Source organism: Symphodus melops, assembly GCF_947650265.1.
Source record: "Symphodus melops genome assembly, chromosome: 6".
In the NCBI taxonomy this organism is placed as follows: domain Eukaryota; kingdom Metazoa; phylum Chordata; class Actinopteri; order Labriformes; family Labridae; genus Symphodus; species Symphodus melops.
The window spans coordinates 6,030,454-6,049,620 of record NC_136696.1 but is presented as its reverse complement, the minus strand read 5'-3'; the positions used below and the strand labels follow the sequence as shown (position 1 = coordinate 6,049,620).

The 19,167-nt window shown below is 41.7% G+C and overlaps 1 protein-coding gene across 1 annotated transcript in view; it reads left to right on the top strand.

The window, feature by feature from the left end:
* The window catches only part of slc12a3 (solute carrier family 12 member 3), a 205,125-nt gene extending 185,963 nt beyond the window's left edge, over positions 1-19,162 (top strand). Inside the window, exons 18-26 of the mRNA XM_079345595.1 lie at positions 14,886-14,992; positions 15,095-15,177; positions 15,366-15,443; positions 15,619-15,717; positions 16,081-16,192; positions 16,315-16,401; positions 17,927-18,065; positions 18,210-18,277; positions 18,477-19,162. Coding sequence (XP_079201721.1) covers positions 14,886-14,992; positions 15,095-15,177; positions 15,366-15,443; positions 15,619-15,717; positions 16,081-16,192; positions 16,315-16,401; positions 17,927-18,065; positions 18,210-18,277; positions 18,477-18,618 — 915 coding nt within the window. The 3' untranslated portion in view covers positions 18,619-19,162. The remainder of the gene's footprint in view (positions 1-14,885; positions 14,993-15,094; positions 15,178-15,365; positions 15,444-15,618; positions 15,718-16,080; positions 16,193-16,314; positions 16,402-17,926; positions 18,066-18,209; positions 18,278-18,476) is intronic.
* Positions 19,163-19,167: the final 5 nt, after the last annotated feature.

The following is a 19,167-nucleotide window of genomic DNA, read 5'->3' as shown; positions in this document are numbered from 1 at the left end:
TTGGTCTCCCGTCACTGTAAGACTATCCAACTTCCGCTGTGTTTGCAGGGACACAACAAAACAGTGTGGAACCGTTTGTCACCATTTTCACTTGGAATGACCTAAACTTACTGTACAAAGTAACGTCTTTTGGAGAATGTGGGCATTGATCCCACTACCTCTCACATGCTAAGCGAGCGCTCTACCATTTGAGCTAATTCCCCTTCAAAGTCCATGCATCAACACCGGTTACAGTCTCCCACCCTTGTCTTTGTAAGAATTCATATTCCGCTTTGTTTGCAAGCATACAGAACAACATATTTTTTCTCTTTCAAGTACCACTCAATGTGGTTCAACTCCCATCCTCGTCATTGCAAGACTATCAATTTTCTATTCAGTTTGCATTGGTACAAAACAAAATCCTTCATCCACTTCTCAGCATTTTCACTTGGAATGACCTAAACTTACTGTACAAAGTAACGTCTTTTGGAGAATGTGGGCGTTGATCCCACTACCTCTCACATGCTAAGCGAGCGCTTTTCCATTTGAGCTAATTCCCCTTCAAAGTCCATGCATCAACACCGGTTACAGTCTCCCACCCTTGTCTTTGTAAGAATTCATATTCCGCTTTGTTTGCAAGCATACAGAACAACATATTTATTCTCTTTCAAGTACCACTCAATGTGGTTCAACTTCCATCCTCGTCATTGCAAGACTATCAATTTCCTGTTCGGTTTGCATTGGTACAAAACTAAATCCTTGGACCGCCTTTCTCTACCTAAACATACTCTACTAAGGAATGTCTTGTCGAGAATGTGGGTATATCCCACGACCTGTCACATATAAAGCGAACCCTCTACCGTTTGATCTAATTCCCCTTTGGAAATGTATACATGTCCATGCAGCAACACGGGTTGGATTCAGCATGCTCATTGTCTGCTGATGAGACTGGTTGGCTTTCTAGTACTGGTAGCTGCCGTGGACGAGGTGGCCGAGTGGTTAAGGCGATGGACTGCTAATCCATTGTGCTCTGCACGCGTGGGTTCGAATTCCATCCTCGTCGTTCTGAGAGCCTGTTTCTTTGCTTCTACAAGAATAACATGTTCCGTTACCACAAGTAACACTCAGTGTCACTCAACTCCCATCCTCATCATTGTAAGACTCTCCATATTCCACTCTGTTTGCATGCATACAAACAACAGATTCATTCCATTTCATTAAGGACTACTAAGTGTGGTTGGTCTCCCGTCACTGTAAGACTATCCATCTTCCGCTGTGTTTGCAGGGACACAACAAAATGGTGTGGAACCGCTTGTCACCATTTTCACTTGGAATGACCTAAACTTACTGTACAAAGTAATGTCTTTTGGAGAATGTGGGCGTTGATCCCACTACCTCTCACATGCTAAGCTAGCGCTCTACTATTTGAGCTAATTCCCCTTCAAAGTCCATGCATCAACACCGGTTACAGTCTCCCACCCTTGTCTTTGTAAGAATTCATATTCCGCTTTGTTTGCAAGCATACAGAACAACATATTTATTCTCTTTCAAGTACCACTCAATGTGGTTCAACTTCCATCCTCGTCATTGCAAGACTATCAATTTCCTGTTCGGTTTGCATTGGTACAAAACTAAATCCTTGGACCGCCTTTCTCTACCTAAACATACTCTACTAAGGAATGTCTTGTCGAGAATGTGGGTATATCCCACGACCTGTCACATATAAAGCGAGCCCTCTACCGTTTGATCTAATTCCCCTTTGGAAATGTATACATGTCCATGCAGCAACACGGGTTGGATTCAGCATGCTCATTGTCTGCTGATGAGGCTGGTTGGCTTTCTAGTACTGGTAGCTGCAGTGGACGAGGTGGCCGAGTGGTTAAGGCGATGAACTGCTAATCCATTGTGCTCTGCACGCGTGGGTTCGAATCCCATCCTCGTCGTTCTGAGAGCCTGTTTCTTTGCTTGTACAAGAAAAACATGTTCCGTTACCACAAGTAACACTCAGTGTCACTCAACTCCGATCCTCATCATTGTAAGACTCTCCATATTCCACTCTGTTTGCATGCATACAAACAACAGATTCATTCCATTTCATTAAGGACTACTAAGTGTGGTTGGTCTCCCGTCACTGTAAGACTATCCATCTTCCGCTGTGTTTGCAGGGACACAACAAAACGGTATGGAACCGTTTGTCACCATTTTCACTTGGAATGACCTAAACTTACTGTACAAAGTAACGTCTTTTGGAGAATGTGGGCGCTGATCCCACTTCCTCTCACATGCTAAGCGAGCGCTCTACCATTTGAGCTAATTCCCCTTCAAAGTCCATGCATCAACACCGGTTACAGTCTCCCACCCTTGTCTTTGTAAGAATTCATATTCCGCTTTGTTTGCAAGCATTCAGAACAACATATTTTTTCCCTTTCAAGTACCACTCAATGTGGTTCAACTCCCATCCTCGTCATTGCAAGACTATCAATTTTCTATTCAGTTTGCATTGGTACAAAACAAAATCCTTCATCCACTTCTCAGCATTTTCACTTGGAATGACCTAAACTTACTGTACAAAGTAACGTCTTTTGGAGAATGTGGGCGTTGATCCCTCTACCTCTCACATGCTAAGCGAGCGCTCTACCATTTGAGCTAATTCCCCTTGGAAGTCCATGCATCAACACCGGTTACAGTCTCCCACCCTTGTCTTTGTAAGAATTCATATTCCGCTTTGTTTGCAAGCATACAGAACAACATATTTATTCTCTTTCAAGTACCACTCAATGTGGTTCAACTTCCATCCTCGTCATTGCAAGACTATCAATTTCCTGTTCGGTTTGCATTGGTACAAAACTAAATCCTTGGACCGCCTTTCTCTACCTAAACATACTCTACTAAGGAATGTCTTGTCGAGAATGTGGGTATATCCCACGACCTGTCACATATAAAGCGAACCCTCTACCGTTTGATCTAATTCCCCTTTGGAAATGTATACATGTCCATGCAGCAACACGGGTTGGATTCAGCATGCTCATTGTCTGCTGATGAGACTGGTTGGCTTTCTAGTACTGGTAGCTGCCGTGGACGAGGTGGCCGAGTGGTTAAGGCGATGGACTGCTAATCCATTGTGCTCTGCACGCGTGGGTTCGAATTCCATCCTCGTCGTTCTGAGAGCCTGTTTCTTTGCTTCTACAAGAATAACATGTTCCGTTACCACAAGTAACACTCAGTGTCACTCAACTCCCATCCTCATCATTGTAAGACTCTCCATATTCCACTCTGTTTGCATGCATACAAACAACAGATTCATTCCATTTCATTAAGGACTACTAAGTGTGGTTGGTCTCCCGTCACTGTAAGACTATCCATCTTCCGCTGTGTTTGCAGGGACACAACAAAATGGTGTGGAACCGCTTGTCACCATTTTCACTTGGAATGACCTAAACTTACTGTACAAAGTAATGTCTTTTGGAGAATGTGGGCGTTGATCCCACTACCTCTCACATGCTAAGCTAGCGCTCTACTATTTGAGCTAATTCCCCTTCAAAGTCCATGCATCAACACCGGTTACAGTCTCCCACCCTTGTCTTTGTAAGAATTCATATTCCGCTTTGTTTGCAAGCATACAGAACAACATATTTATTCTCTTTCAAGTACCACTCAATGTGGTTCAACTTCCATCCTCGTCATTGCAAGACTATCAATTTCCTGTTCGGTTTGCATTGGTACAAAACTAAATCCTTGGACCGCCTTTCTCTACCTAAACATACTCTACTAAGGAATGTCTTGTCGAGAATGTGGGTATATCCCACGACCTGTCACATATAAAGCGAGCCCTCTACCGTTTGATCTAATTCCCCTTTGGAAATGTATACATGTCCATGCAGCAACACGGGTTGGATTCAGCATGCTCATTGTCTGCTGATGAGGCTGGTTGGCTTTCTAGTACTGGTAGCTGCAGTGGACGAGGTGGCCGAGTGGTTAAGGCGATGAACTGCTAATCCATTGTGCTCTGCACGCGTGGGTTCGAATCCCATCCTCGTCGTTCTGAGAGCCTGTTTCTTTGCTTGTACAAGAAAAACATGTTCCGTTACCACAAGTAACACTCAGTGTCACTCAACTCCGATCCTCATCATTGTAAGACTCTCCATATTCCACTCTGTTTGCATGCATACAAACAACAGATTCATTCCATTTCATTAAGGACTACTAAGTGTGGTTGGTCTCCCGTCACTGTAAGACTATCCATCTTCCGCTGTGTTTGCAGGGACACAACAAAACGGTGTGGAACCGTTTGTCACCATTTTCACTTGGAATGACCTAAACTTACTGTACAAAGTAACGTCTTTTGGAGAATGTGGGCGCTGATCCCACTTCCTCTCACATGCTAAGCGAGCGCTCTACCATTTGAGCTAATTCCCCTTCAAAGTCCATGCATCAACACCGGTTACAGTCTCCCACCCTTGTCTTTGTAAGAATTCATATTCCGCTTTGTTTGCAAGCATTCAGAACAACATATTTTTTCCCTTTCAAGTACCACTCAATGTGGTTCAACTCCCATCCTCGTCATTGCAAGACTATCAATTTTCTATTCAGTTTGCATTGGTACAAAACAAAATCCTTCATCCACTTCTCAGCATTTTCACTTGGAATGACCTAAACTTACTGTACAAAGTAACGTCTTTTGGAGAATGTGGGCGTTGATCCCTCTACCTCTCACATGCTAAGCGAGCGCTCTACCATTTGAGCTAATTCCCCTTGGAAGTCCATGCATCAACACCGGTTACAGTCTCCCACCCTTGTCTTTGTAAGAATTCATATTCCGCTTTGTTTGCAAGCATACAGAACAACATATTTTTCCTCTTTCAAGTACCACTCAATGTGGTTCAACTCCCATCCTCGACATTGCAAGACTATCAATTTTCTGTTCGGTTTGCATTGGTACAAAACTAAATCCTTGGACCGTCTTTCTCTACCTAAACATACTCTACTAAGGAATGTCTTGTCGAGAATGTGGGTATATCCCACGACCTGTCACATGCAAAGCGAGCCCTCTACCGTTTGATCTAATTCCCCTTTGGAAATGTATACATGTCCATGCAGCAACACGGGTTGGATTCAGCATGCTCATTGTCTGCTGATGAGGCTGGTTGGCTTTCTAGTACTGGTAGCTGCAGTGGACGAGGTGGCCGAGTGGTTAAGGCGATGAACTGCTAATCCATTGTGCTCTGCACGCGTGGGTTCGAATCCCATCCTTGTCGTTCTGAGAGCCTGTTTCTTTGCTTGTACAAGAAAAACATGTTCCGTTACCACAAGTAACACTCAGTGTCACTCAACTCCGATCCTCATCATTGTAAGACTCTCCATATTCCACTCTGTTTGCATGCATACAAACAACAGATTCATTCCATTTCATTAAGGACTACTAAGTGTGGTTGGTCTCCCGTCACTGTAAGACTATCCATCTTCCGCTGTGTTTGCAGGGACACAACAAAACGGTGTGGAACCGTTTGTCACCATTTTCACTTGGAATGACCTAAACTTACTGTACAAAGTAACGTCTTTTGGAGAATGTGGGCGTTGATCCCTCTACCTCTCACATGCTAAGCGAGCGCTCTACCATTTGAGCTAATTCCCCTTCGAAGTCCATGCATCAACTCCGGTTACAGTCTCCCACCCTTGTCTTTGTAAGAATTCATATTCCGCTTTGTTTGCAAGCATACAGAACAACATATTTTTTCTCTTTCAAGTACCACTCAATGTGGTTCAACTCCCATCCTCGTCATTGCAAGACTATCGATTTTCTAATCAGTTTGCATTGGTACAAAACAAAATCCTTCATCCACTTCTCAGCATTTTCACTTGGAATGACCTAAACTTACTGTACAAAGTAACGTCTTTTGGAGAATGTGGGCGTTGATCCCACTACCTCTCACATGCTAAGCGAGCGCTCTACCATTTGAGCTAATTCCCCTTCAAAGTCCATGCATCAACACCGGTTACAGTCTCCCACCCTTGTCTTTGTAAGAATTCATAGTCCGCTTTGTTTGCAAGCATTCAGAACAACATCTTTTTTCTCTTTCAAGTACCACTCAATGTGGTTCAACTCCAATCCTCGTCATTGCAAGACTATCAATTTTCTATTCAGTTTGCATTGGTACAAAACAAAATCCTTCATCCACTTCTCAGCATTTTCACTTGGAACGACCTAAACTTACTGTACAAAGTAACGTCTTTTGGAGAATGTGGGCATTGATCCCACTACCTCTCACATGCTAAGCGAGCGCTCTACCATTTGAGCTAATTCCCCTTCAAAGTCCATGCATCAACACCGGTTACAGTCTCCCAGCCTTGTCTTTGTAAGAATTCATATTCCGCTTTGTTTGCAAGCATTCAGAACAACATATTTTTTCTCTTTCAAGTACCACTCAATGTGGTTCAACTCCCATCCTCGTCATTGCAAGACTATCAATTTTCTATTCAGTTTGCATTGGTACAAAACAAAATCCTTCATCCACTTCTCAGCATTTTCACTTGGAATGACCTAAACTTACTGTACAAAGTAACGTCTTTTGGAGAATGTGGGCGTTGATCCCACTACCTCTCACATGCTAAGCGAGCGCTCTACCATTTGAGCTAATTCCCCTTCAAAGTCCATGCATCAACACCGGTTACAGTCTCCCAGCCTTGTCTTTGTAAGAATTCATATTCCGCTTTGTTTGCAAGCATTCAGAACAACATCTTTTTTCTCTTTCAAGTACCACTCAATGTGGTTCAACTCCAATCCTCGTCATTGCAAGACTATCAATTTTCTATTCAGTTTGCATTGGTACAAAACAAAATCCTTCATCCACTTCTCAGCATTTTCACTTGGAACGACCTAAACTTACTGTACAAAGTAACGTCTTTTGGAGAATGTGGGCGTTGATCCCACTACCTCTCACATGCTAAGCGAGCGCTCTACCATTTGAGCTAATTCCCCTTCAAAGTCCATGCATCAACACCGGTTACAGTCTCCCAGCCTTGTCTTTGTAAGAATTCATATTCCGCTTTGTTTGCAAGCATTCAGAACAACATATTTTTTCTCTTTCAAGTACCACTCAATGTGGTTGAACTCCCATCCTCGTCATTGCAAGACTATCAATTTTCTATTCAGTTTGCATTGGTACAAAACAAAATCCTTCATCCACTTCTCAGCATTTTCACTTGGAATGACCTAAACTTACTGTACAAAGTAACGTCTTTTGGAGAATGTGGGCGTTGATCCCACTACCTCTCCCATGCGAAGCGAGTGCTCTACCATTTGAGCTAATTCCCCTTCAAAGTCCATGCATCAACACCGGTTACAGTCTCCCAGCCTTGTCTTTGTAAGAATTCATATTCCGCTTTGTTTGCAAGCATTCAGAACAACATATTTTTTCTCTTTCAAGTACCACTCAATGTGGTTCAACTCCCATCCTCGTCATTGCAAGACTATCAATTTTCTATTCAGTTTGCATTGGTACAAAACAAAATCCTTCATCCACTTCTCAGCATTTTCACTTGGAATGACCTAAACTTACTGTACAAAGTAACGTCTTTTGGAGAATGTGGGCGTTGATCCCACTACCTCTCACATGCTAAGCGAGCGCTCTACCATTTGAGCTAATTCCCCTTCAAAGTCCATGCATCAACACCGGTTACAGTCTCCCAGCCTTGTCTTTGTAAGAATTCATATTCCGCTTTGTTTGCAAGCATTCAGAACAACATCTTTTTTCTCTTTCAAGTACCACTCAATGTGGTTCAACTCCAATCCTCGTCATTGCAAGACTATCAATTTTCTATTCAGTTTGCATTGGTACAAAACAAAATCCTTCATCCACTTCTCAGCATTTTCACTTGGAACGACCTAAACTTACTGTACAAAGTAACGTCTTTTGGAGAATGTGGGCGTTGATCCCACTACCTCTCACATGCTAAGCGAGCGCTCTACCATTTGAGCTAATTCCCCTTCAAAGTCCATGCATCAACACCGGTTACAGTCTCCCAGCCTTGTCTTTGTAAGAATTCATATTCCGCTTTGTTTGCAAGCATTCAGAACAACATATTTTTTCTCTTTCAAGTACCACTCAATGTGGTTGAACTCCCATCCTCGTCATTGCAAGACTATCAATTTTCTATTCAGTTTGCATTGGTACAAAACAAAATCCTTCATCCACTTCTCAGCATTTTCACTTGGAATGACCTAAACTTACTGTACAAAGTAACGTCTTTTGGAGAATGTGGGCGTTGATCCCACTACCTCTCACATGCGAAGCGAGTGCTCTACCATTTGAGCTAATTCCCCTTCAAAGTCCATGCATCAACACCGGTTACAGTCTCCCAGCCTTGTCTTTGTAAGAATTCATATTCCGCTTTGTTTGCAAGCATTCAGAACAACATATTTTTTCTCTTTCAAGTACCACTCAATGTGGTTCAACTCCCATCCTCGTCATTGCAAGACTATCAATTTTCTATTCAGTTTGCATTGGTACAAAACAAAATCCTTCATCCACTTCTCAGCATTTTCACTTGGAATGACCTAAACTTACTGTACAAAGTAACGTCTTTTGGAGAAAGTGGGCGTTGATCCCACTACCTCTCACATGCTAAGCGAGCGCTCTACCATTTGAGCTAATTCCCCTTCAAAGTCCATGCATCAACACCGGTTACAGTCTCCCAGCCTTGTCTTTGTAAGAATTCATATTCCGCTTTGTTTGCAAGCATACAGAACAACATATTTTTCCTCTTTCAAGTACCACTCAATGTGGTTCAACTCCCATCCTCGACATTGCAAGACTATCAATTTTCTGTTCGGTTTGCATTGGTACAAAACTAAATCCTTGGACCGCCTTTCTCTACCTAAACATACTCTACTAAGGAATGTCTTGTCGAGAATGTGGGTATATCCCACGACCTGTCACATGCAAAGCGAGCCCTCTACTGTTTGATCTAATTCCCCTTTGGAAATGTATACATGTCCATGCAGCAACACGGGTTGGATTCAGCATGCTCATTGTCTGCTGATGAGACTGGTTGGCTTTCTAGTACTGGTACCTGCCGTGGACGAGGTGGCCGAGTGGTTAAGGCGATGGACTGCTAATCCATTGTGCTCTGCACGCGTGGGTTCGAATCCCATCCTCGTCGTTCTGAGAGCCTGTTTCTTTGCTTCTACAAGAATAACATGTTCCGTTACCACAAGTAACACTCAGTGTCACTCAACTCCCATCCTCATCATTGTAAGACTCTCCATATTCCACTCTGTTTGCATGCATACAAACAACAGATTCATTCCATTTCATTAAGGACTACTAAGTGTGGTTGGTCTCCCGTCACTGTAAGACTATCCATCTTCCGCTGTGTTTGCAGGGACACAACAAAATGGTGTGGAACCGTTTGTCACCATTTTCACTTGGAATGACCTAAACTTACTGTACAAAGTAATGTCTTTTGGAGAATGTGGGCGTTGATCCCACTACCTCTCACATGCTAAGCTAGCGCTCTACTATTTGAGCTAATTCCCCTTCAAAGTCCATGCATCAACACCGGTTACAGTCTCCCAGCCTTGTCTTTGTAAGAATTCATATTCCGCTTTGTTTGCAAGCATTCAGAACAACATATTTTTTCTCTTTCAAGTACCACTCAATGTGGTTCAACTCCCATCCTCGTCATTGCAAGACTATCAATTTTCTATTCAGTTTGCATTGGTACAAAACAAAATCCTTCATCCACTTCTCAGCATTTTCACTTGGAATGACCTAAACTTACTGTACAAAGTAACGTCTTTTGGAGAAAGTGGGCGTTGATCCCACTACCTCTCACATGCTAAGCGAGCGCTCTACCATTTGAGCTAATTCCCCTTCAAAGTCCATGCATCAACACCGGTTACAGTCTCCCACCCTTGTCTTTGTAAGAATTCATATTCCGCTTTGTTTGCAAGCATTCAGAACAACATATTTTTTCTCTTTCAAGTACCACTCAATGTGGTTCAACTCCCATCCTCGTCATTGCAAGACTATCAATTTTCTATTCAGTTTGCATTGGTACAAAACAAAATCCTTCATCCACTTCTCAGCATTTTCACTTGGAATGACCTAAACTTACTGTACAAAGTAACGTCTTTTGGAGAAAGTGGGCGTTGATCCCACTACCTCTCACATGCTAAGCGAGCGCTCTACCATTTGAGCTAATTCCCCTTCAAAGTCCATGCATCAACACCGGTTACAGTCTCCCAGCCTTGTCTTTGTAAGAATTCATATTCCGCTTTGTTTGCAAGCATACAGAACAACATATTTTTCCTCTTTCAAGTACCACTCAATGTGGTTCAACTCCCATCCTCGACATTGCAAGACTATCAATTTTCTGTTCGGTTTGCATTGGTACAAAACTAAATCCTTCATCCACTTCTCAGCATTTTCACTTGGAATGACCTAAACTTACTGTACAAAGTAACGTCTTTTGGAGAAAGTGGGCGTTGATCCCACTACCTCTCACATGCTAAGCGAGCGCTCTACCATTTGAGCTAATTCCCCTTCAAAGTCCATGCATCAACACCGGTTACAGTCTCCCACCCTTGTCTTTGTAAGAATTCATATTCCGCTTTGTTTGCAAGCATTCAGAACAACATATTTTTTCTCTTTCAAGTACCACTCAATGTGGTTCAACTCCCATCCTCGTCATTGCAAGACTATCAATTTTCTATTCAGTTTGCATTGGTACAAAACAAAATCCTTCATCCACTTCTCAGCATTTTCACTTGGAATGACCTAAACTTACTGTACAAAGTAACGTCTTTTGGAGAATGTGGGCGTTGATCCCACTACCTCTCACATGCTAAGCAAGCACTCTACCATTTGAGCTAATTCCCCTTGGAAGTCCATGCATCAACACCGGTTACAGTCTCCCACCCTTGTCTTTGTAAGAATTCATATTCCGCTTTGTTTGCAAGCATACAGAACAACATATTTTTCCTCTTTCAAGTACCACTCAATGTGGTTCAACTCCCATCCTCGACATTGCAAGACTATCAATTTTCTGTTCGGTTTGCATTGGTACAAAACTAAATCCTTGGACCGTCTTTCTCTACCTAAACATACTCTACTAAGGAATGTCTTGTCGAGAATGTGGGTATATCCCACGACCTGTCACATGCAAAGCGAGCCCTCTACCGTTTGATCTAATTCCCCTTTGGAAATGTATACATGTCCATGCAGCAACACGGGTTGGATTCAGCATGCTCATTGTCTGCTGATGAGGCTGGTTGGCTTTCTAGTACTGGTAGCTGCTGTGGACGAGGTGGCCGAGTGGTTAAGGCGATGGACTGCTAATCCATTGTGCTCTGCACGCGTGGGTTCGAATCCCATCCTCGTCGTTCTGAGAGCCTGTTTCTTTGCTTCTACAAGAATAACATGTTCCGTTACCACAAGTAACACTCAGTGTCACTCAACTCCCATCCTCATCATTGTAAGACTCTCCATATTCCACTCTGTTTGCATGCATACAAACAACAGATTCATTCCATTTCATTAAGGACTACTAAGTGTGGTTGGTCTCCCGTCACTGTAAGACTATCCATCTTCCGCTGTGTTTGCAGGGACACAACAAAATGGTGTGGAACCGTTTGTCACCATTTTCACTTGGAATGACCTAAACTTACTGTACAAAGTAATGTCTTTTGGAGAATGTGGGCGTTGATCCCACTACCTCTCACATGCTAAGCTAGCGCTCTACTATTTGAGCTAATTCCCCTTCAAAGTCCATGCATCAACACCGGTTACAGTCTCCCACCCTTGTCTTTGTAAGAATTCATATTCCGCTTTGTTTGCAAGCATTCAGAACAACATATTTTTTCTCTTTCAAGTACCACTCAATGTGGTTCAACTCCCATCCTCGTCATTGCAAGACTATCAATTTTCTATTCAGTTTGCATTGGTACAAAACAAAATCCTTCATCCACTTCTCAGCATTTTCACTTGGAATGACCTAAACTTACTGTACAAAGTAACGTCTTTTGGAGAATGTGGACGTTGATCCCACTACCTCTCACATGCTAAGCAAGCACTCTACCATTTGAGCTAATTCCCCTTGGAAGTCCATGCATCAACACCGGTTACAGTCTCCCACCCTTGTCTTTGTAAGAATTCATATTCCGCTTTGTTTGCAAGCATACAGAACAACATATTTTTCCTCTTTCAAGTACCACTCAATGTGGTTCAACTCCCATCCTCGACATTGCAAGACTATCAATTTTCTGTTCGGTTTGCATTGGTACAAAACTAAATCCTTTGACAGTCTTTCTCTACCTAAACATACTCTACTAAGGAATGTCTTGTCGAGAATGTGGGTATATCCCACGACCTGTCACATGCAAAGCGAGCCCTCTACCGTTTGATCTAATTCCCCTTTGGAAATGTATACATGTCCATGCAGCAACACGGGTTGGATTCAGCATGCTCATTGTCTGCTGATGAGGCTGGTTGGCTTTCTAGTACTGGTACCTGCCGTGGACGAGGTGGCCGAGTGGTTAAGGCGATGGACTGCTAATCCATTGTGCTCTGCACGCGTGGGTTCGAATCCCATCCTCGTCGTTCTGAGAGCCTGTTTCTTTGCTTCTACAAGAAAAACATGTTCCGTTACCACAAGTAACACTCAGTGTCACTCAACTCCCATCCTCATCATTGTAAGACTCTCCATATTCCACTCTGTTTGCATGCATACAAACAACAGATTCATTCCATTTCATTAAGGACTACTAAGTGTGGTTGGTCTCCCGTCACTGTAAGACTATTCATCTTCCGCTGTGTTTGCAGGGACACAACAAAACATTGTGGAACCGTTTGTCACCATTTTCACTTGGAATGACCTAAATTTACTGTACAAAGTAACTTCTTTTGGAGAATGTGGGCGTTGATCCCACTACCTCTCACATGCTAAGCGAGCGCTCTACCATTTGAGCTAATTCCCCTTCAAAGTCCATGCATCAACACCGGTTACAGTCTCCCACCCTTGTCTTTGTAAGAATTCATATTCCGCTTTGTTTGCAAGCATACAGAACAACATATTTTTCCTCTTTCAAGTACCACTCAATGTGGTTCAACTCCCGTCCTCGTCATTGCAAGACTATCAATTTTCTATTCAGTTTGCATTGGTACAAAACAAAATCCTTCATCCACTTCTCAGCATTTTCACTTGGAATGACCTAAACTTACTGTACAAAGTAACGTCTTTTGGAGAATGTGGGCATTGATCCCACTACCTCTCACATGCTAAGCGAGCGCTCTACCATTTGAGCTAATTCCCCCTGGAAGTCCATGCATCAACACCGGTTACAGTCTCCCACCCTTGTCTTTGTAAGAATTCATATTCCGCTTTGTTTGCAAGCATACAGAACAACATATTTTTCCTCTTTCAAGTACCACTCAATGTGGTTCAACTCCCATCCTCGACATTGCAAGACTATCAATTTTCTGTTCGGTTTGCATTGGTACAAAACTAAATCCTTGGACCGCCTTTCTCTACCTAAACATATTCTACTAAGGAATGTCTTGTCGAGAATGTGGGTATATCCCACGACCTGTCACATGCAAAGCGAGCCCTCTACCGTTTGATCTAATTCCCCTTTGGAAATGTATACATGTCCATGCAGCAACACGGGTTGGATTCAGCATGCTCATTGTCTGCTGATGAGGCTGGTTGGCTTTCTAGTACTGGTAGCTGCCGTGGACGAGGTGGCCGAGTGGTTAAGGCGATGGACTGCTAAATCCATTGTGCTCTGCACGCGTGGGTTCGAATCCCATCCTCGTCGTTCTGAGAGCCTGTTTCTTTGCTTCTCCAAGAATAACATGTTCCGTTACCACAAGTAACACTCAGTGTCACTCAACTCCCATCCTCATCATTGTAAGACTCTCCATATTCCACTCTGTTTGCATGCATACAAACAACAGATTCATTCATTTCATTAAGGACTACTAAGTGTGGTTGGTCTCCCGTCACTGTAAGACTATCCATCTTCCGCTGTGTTTGCAGGGACACAACAAAATGGTGTGGAACCGTTTGTCACCATTTTCACTTGGAATGACCTAAACTTACTGTACAAAGTAACGTCTTTTGGAGAATGTGGGCGTTGATCCCACTTCCTCTCACATGCTAAGCGAGCGCTCTACTATTTGAGCTAATTCCCCTTCAAAGTCCATGCATCAACACCGGTTACAGTCTCCCACCCTTGTCTTTGTAAGAATTCATATTCCGCTTTGTTTGCAAGCATTCAGAACAACATATTTTTTCTCTTTCAAGTACCACTCAATGTGGTTCAACTCCCATCCTCGTCATTGCAAGACTATCAATTTTCTATTCAGTTTGCATTGGTACAAAACAAAATCCTTCATCCACTTCTCAGCATTTTCACTTGGAATGACCTCAACTTACTGTCCAAAGGAATGTCTTGTGGAGAATGTGGGCATTGATCCCACTACCTCTCACATGCTAAGCGAGCGCTCTACAATTTGAGCTAATTCCCCCTGGAAGTCCATGCATCAACACCGGTCACTCTTATAATTTCATCAATAACATGAATTCCAAAAAATGTACATTGTACCCTCATGACAAGGGTGTGTTCAGCCTTTTTATTATTTATATACTGTACAGGTATTTGCCAACTGTAGTTTCTTGTTCTTTTTCTCTTGTGTTTTGTGTTTTCAATAGAACTTGTTACTGAGCTTTGTACTTTCTATTGCAGAATTAACACTGTTAAAACATTGCTTTCAACAGTTGCTTTTTTATTTGTTCTCTAAATGGAACTAAAACTGTGTTTAGTCTCGGTTTGCAGAGACAGTTTACTGACTAGTCAGGTCAGTTATCTGTGATTTTCAATATAATGTTCATTTTCTGATCACCAGGGGGCAGGTTTGGGTCGTATAAGACCAAATGTTCTCCTGATGGGTTTCAAAAAAGACTGGACCAGTGACACAGCTCAGGCTGCACACAACTATGTAGAAATACTGCAGTGAGTACAGACGCCTGTAAACGTGTGTTTATTTATTATTTTACACTGACAACCAAAAGCTTTCTATGTCAACATTCATTATTGCAACCATGTTTGTTTTAGTGATGCATTTGACCTTCAGTACGGCGTATGTGTGCTGAGAGTGAGGGAAGGACTGGATATCTCGAAAACATCTCATTCACATGGTGAGAGCTGCATTTCAAATTAGAGTACACTGAAAATCATTTCAATCAATGAACCCTGACTGCTGCTACACTATCTCTATCAGTTTGTTAATCCTTAAACAAGGGCCATGGTGGGAAGAGGTGACCATTGTTGTTTGAATGATTTACTACTGAATGCATGTTAGTAGACTATGTCTCGTTTTATTTAGTAAATCCAGCCTTTGATGCAAGAACAGAGAACATAAACACCACTTCTTCCCCTTCCTGTCTTCAAACAAGCACCACATGTACGTATACATGTATAAAATTGCTACATTTCAGAGCAGTTTAGTTTTAATACAAGCTGCAAACTGCATTTTATTCAAACTGTTTGACTAGTTTGTGCTCTGATACCAAAAGTGCTATTAACTTTAGATTAAGTCTAAAAGGTTTCCTTCACTGTGTATACAAAATCCCTTGCAGCTACAGTTTCCATTGAAGGGAAGTCACAGCCCACTACTACGTTCCAGAAAAAACAACCAAAGAAGACCATTGATGTGTACTGGCTGTCTGACGATGGAGGTCTGATTATTTCTATTTTTAGCAAAGAGCATTAGAACAGGTTTCCTCGGAAATTAAATGTCACTATCACCTTTCTAAACCATCCCTTTTCTTTAAATATTTAAAACCCCAGTGATAACTTTTGGTTTGTGTTGCTTTTGGTTCCCCCATGTGGACAGAGTAAGAACTGTTATCTCTTTTCCAGTCTTGTCCTGAAGATGTTTAAGAAGCATCATCCAGCATTAATAAAAAAGACTCATTGTGAATATTTGCTGTGGAAATTCTTTAAAAAAAAAACAGGCTGCAGCATGCTGCCAATCACCTTGTCTGACACCTATCACATAGCAGGAGTTTCAGTTTGTATTTGTGTGTGTGGTTTACTAGGACTGACCTTGCTTCTGCCCTATCTCTTGACTCGGAGGAAGCGTTGGGCCGCATGTAAGGTCAGAGTGTTTGTGGGAGGAGAGTCTGACAAGAAGGACGAGCAAAGAGAAGAGTAAACGCTTTGATTTCTTTCTCTAACTTTTAAATTATTTAAGTACATTTGGCATTAAGGTGACAGATGAATGAAGCCTAAAGCTTTTACAAGAAAGCTACTAATTTATATTCTTTTTGTAGGGTGTTGGCGCTGATCAAGAACTTTCGTCTTAGTTTCCATGATGTTGAAGTGCTTCCTGATATCTACCAGAATCCACAGCCTGGAAAGTATGGCTGTCCATGACTTGTTTTACAACAATGAATTAAATGAAACATTAATATTGGAGAAGAAGAGGTTTTCCTAGAATCCTAGAATTCTGGGGCCCAGGCTTTAGAATACATTTCTTAGTTATCACTATTTAATGCAATCTCGCAACTCCTTAGCCCTCAACTGACAGAGATCCTCCAGGAACAATAAGCAACGTTTGGGCCTTCTTTTGTAATCAGCTGTTACTGATGAAGGACCTCTGACCTCTGGATAAATGGACTTGGACTTGTATTGTACTTTTCAAATTTTCTGCACAGAGTGGATCTATTTCAGGTCACGCCCACAGCTAAATGAACCTCTACATTTGTTTAGATAGAGGCTGTGTTGTAGTCAAATCACACTAACCAAGACCAAGACATATCCAAGACCAGCATGCTCTGAGACCGAGAAAGACATTTAGTGATCAAGACCAAGACCATGAATATCAATGAAAAATCATCATCTTCTAACAGCGGGCATGTCATTCACTTAGTAACACTGGTAAGGTTGACACAGTGACTGGGAGATAAAAGTGGAATTATGAAGTAATTGAATTTATTAGTAATTTAAGAAAGACGTGCTTTCCTTCTAATCGCTGTAATGACATGAAAAAAATGCCTGTCAGTGGTGGTCTTGACCAGTCTTGATTCAAAATCCAAAGTTCTCCCATTCTGAGACAGAGACAAAATCGAGAAAAAATGCTTTTCTTATTTTTTGTCCCAAGACCAAAATCAAAAGTGGTGTCGAGACCACTCCTGAGACCACCACCTATTTCAAATACTGTGGCAAATTGTGGGCCGAATTCCTCTCAATCCCATAAAAACAAGGACTTTATGTTTTAGTTTCATTCCAAAAAAAGAAATCTACAAAAATTACCTGGGCAGGCTCATTAAAATCAGTCCAAATAATTATGGAAAAAAATTGCACAAACCATTGTAAAATTTGAAATGTCATAGATTTTTTTTAGCTCCCTATAAACATAAACACATTGAAATCAAATAAATGTACATTTGTGCAGGTGATACACAGAACATTTTTGTATTGAGTGTTCACTTTTGACTCGATGTTAGAGGGTTTAACAAACCCACTCCAACTCTTCACTGACCCTCCGTTTAAGGTGAAGTAGTAAAGAGAAGGGAGAGTGTGTAAACAAAGATTGTAGGGAGTGGTAAAAGGTGTCCCATTCACACTTTTTACACACTGATGGCTGCCACTTGTGAGACAATCAACTGAGTCATGTGCAGCTGCCATACTTCCATCCTTTGCTTTTTTCTAGAATTATGCCAATTTTGCACATTATATTAAAACAAAGCCTTTATGCCTGTATTATAATTGATGCTAACAGGTTTAATGTTGGCTCAGATCTTAAATTAGATCCTTGTTAAACATAACTTTTGCTGATTATCAATTTAGCCATGTTCAATCTACATTTATGACAGCGTCCAACATCACCTGCAAACTGCAATTAGCTGTGATCGCTGTGTTTCTTGTTTCTGTGTGTTCCAGTGTTCATAAGTTTGAAAATATGTTAGCTGGATTCAGGCTGGATAAGAACCTCAAACAAGACTCTGTCTCTGGGACTCCCAGGCTGCAGGAGGAGCCGTGGATGATCACTGATCAGGATGCAGAAAAAAACAAGGCCAAGGTCTGACACAAACATAGACACATATGCACTGCACACACTCCAATAGAGCCCATGTAGTATTTAATATATTGTATTTATAGGCAGAAAATATGAAATTTCCCTTTTTTTGGTTTCTCTGACTAAAATTAAAAACTTGGGATTCAGTCTCTCCGCCAGATCCGTCTAAATGAGGTTCTGCAGGATTATTCCAGAGAAGCTGCTCTTATTGTTATGTAAGTCGAGTAATTCTTCTATCATCAAATGCTATTTTATTACAGGCTGAACAATGTGAGCAAAAGCTATTAAGGTGGACCTATCGCACCACTCCACTGTATTTCTTCACACAGCATTTCACTTTGATTTGAAAAGAGATAAGCTGAAACTAATCACCTTATCAAACTTTTTTGTCTGTGACTGTGTGTGTCTTGACAGCACCATGCCTGTGGGGAGGAGAGGGGTGTGTCCCAGTACGCTCTACCTCGCATGGCTCGACTTCTTGTCTCGTGACCTTAGACCTCCAGTCCTAATGGTCAGAGGAAATCAGGACAATGTCCTCACCTTCTACTGCCAATGAAATGTCTCCATTAGACCATTGGACAGATGTTAATACACAATAACATCTGTACATTTTTATTTGATTGACATGTCAATGTTCTAGTGATAATCGATCGTAATGTGTCCTGTGATGAAGGTATGATTCTTGAAATTAACTTGTTCTTTTTTAGAAGAGTTGCAAAAGTAAAACAATGTTGAGTAAATACTGAGGATCAAAACCATTTTAAGTTAAAGAAATTAATCAATCCTAGTGATTCTTAATGTTTGCGAGAGGAGTGGGGATTGGAGGCATGCCACTGGAGGAGAGCAGAGGCGTCACCAAACAGTTTTGTTTTAGTTTAATACTGCTGCTCAAGGGCGACACCTACCACTTCTTCCTTTAAGTAAAAAAGAGCAATTTAAAAAAGATATGACAGACCTATACAAATCTGCACTTTTCTTCTTCCCTAAAGATACTTTATCATTTGTGCTTATATTATAAAGTATGCTTGAAATGTTAAGACTAATATTCTCCCTAAGTCTATCTATAAAATACTGCATTTTTAAATTATGCTCCTCACTAATCAGG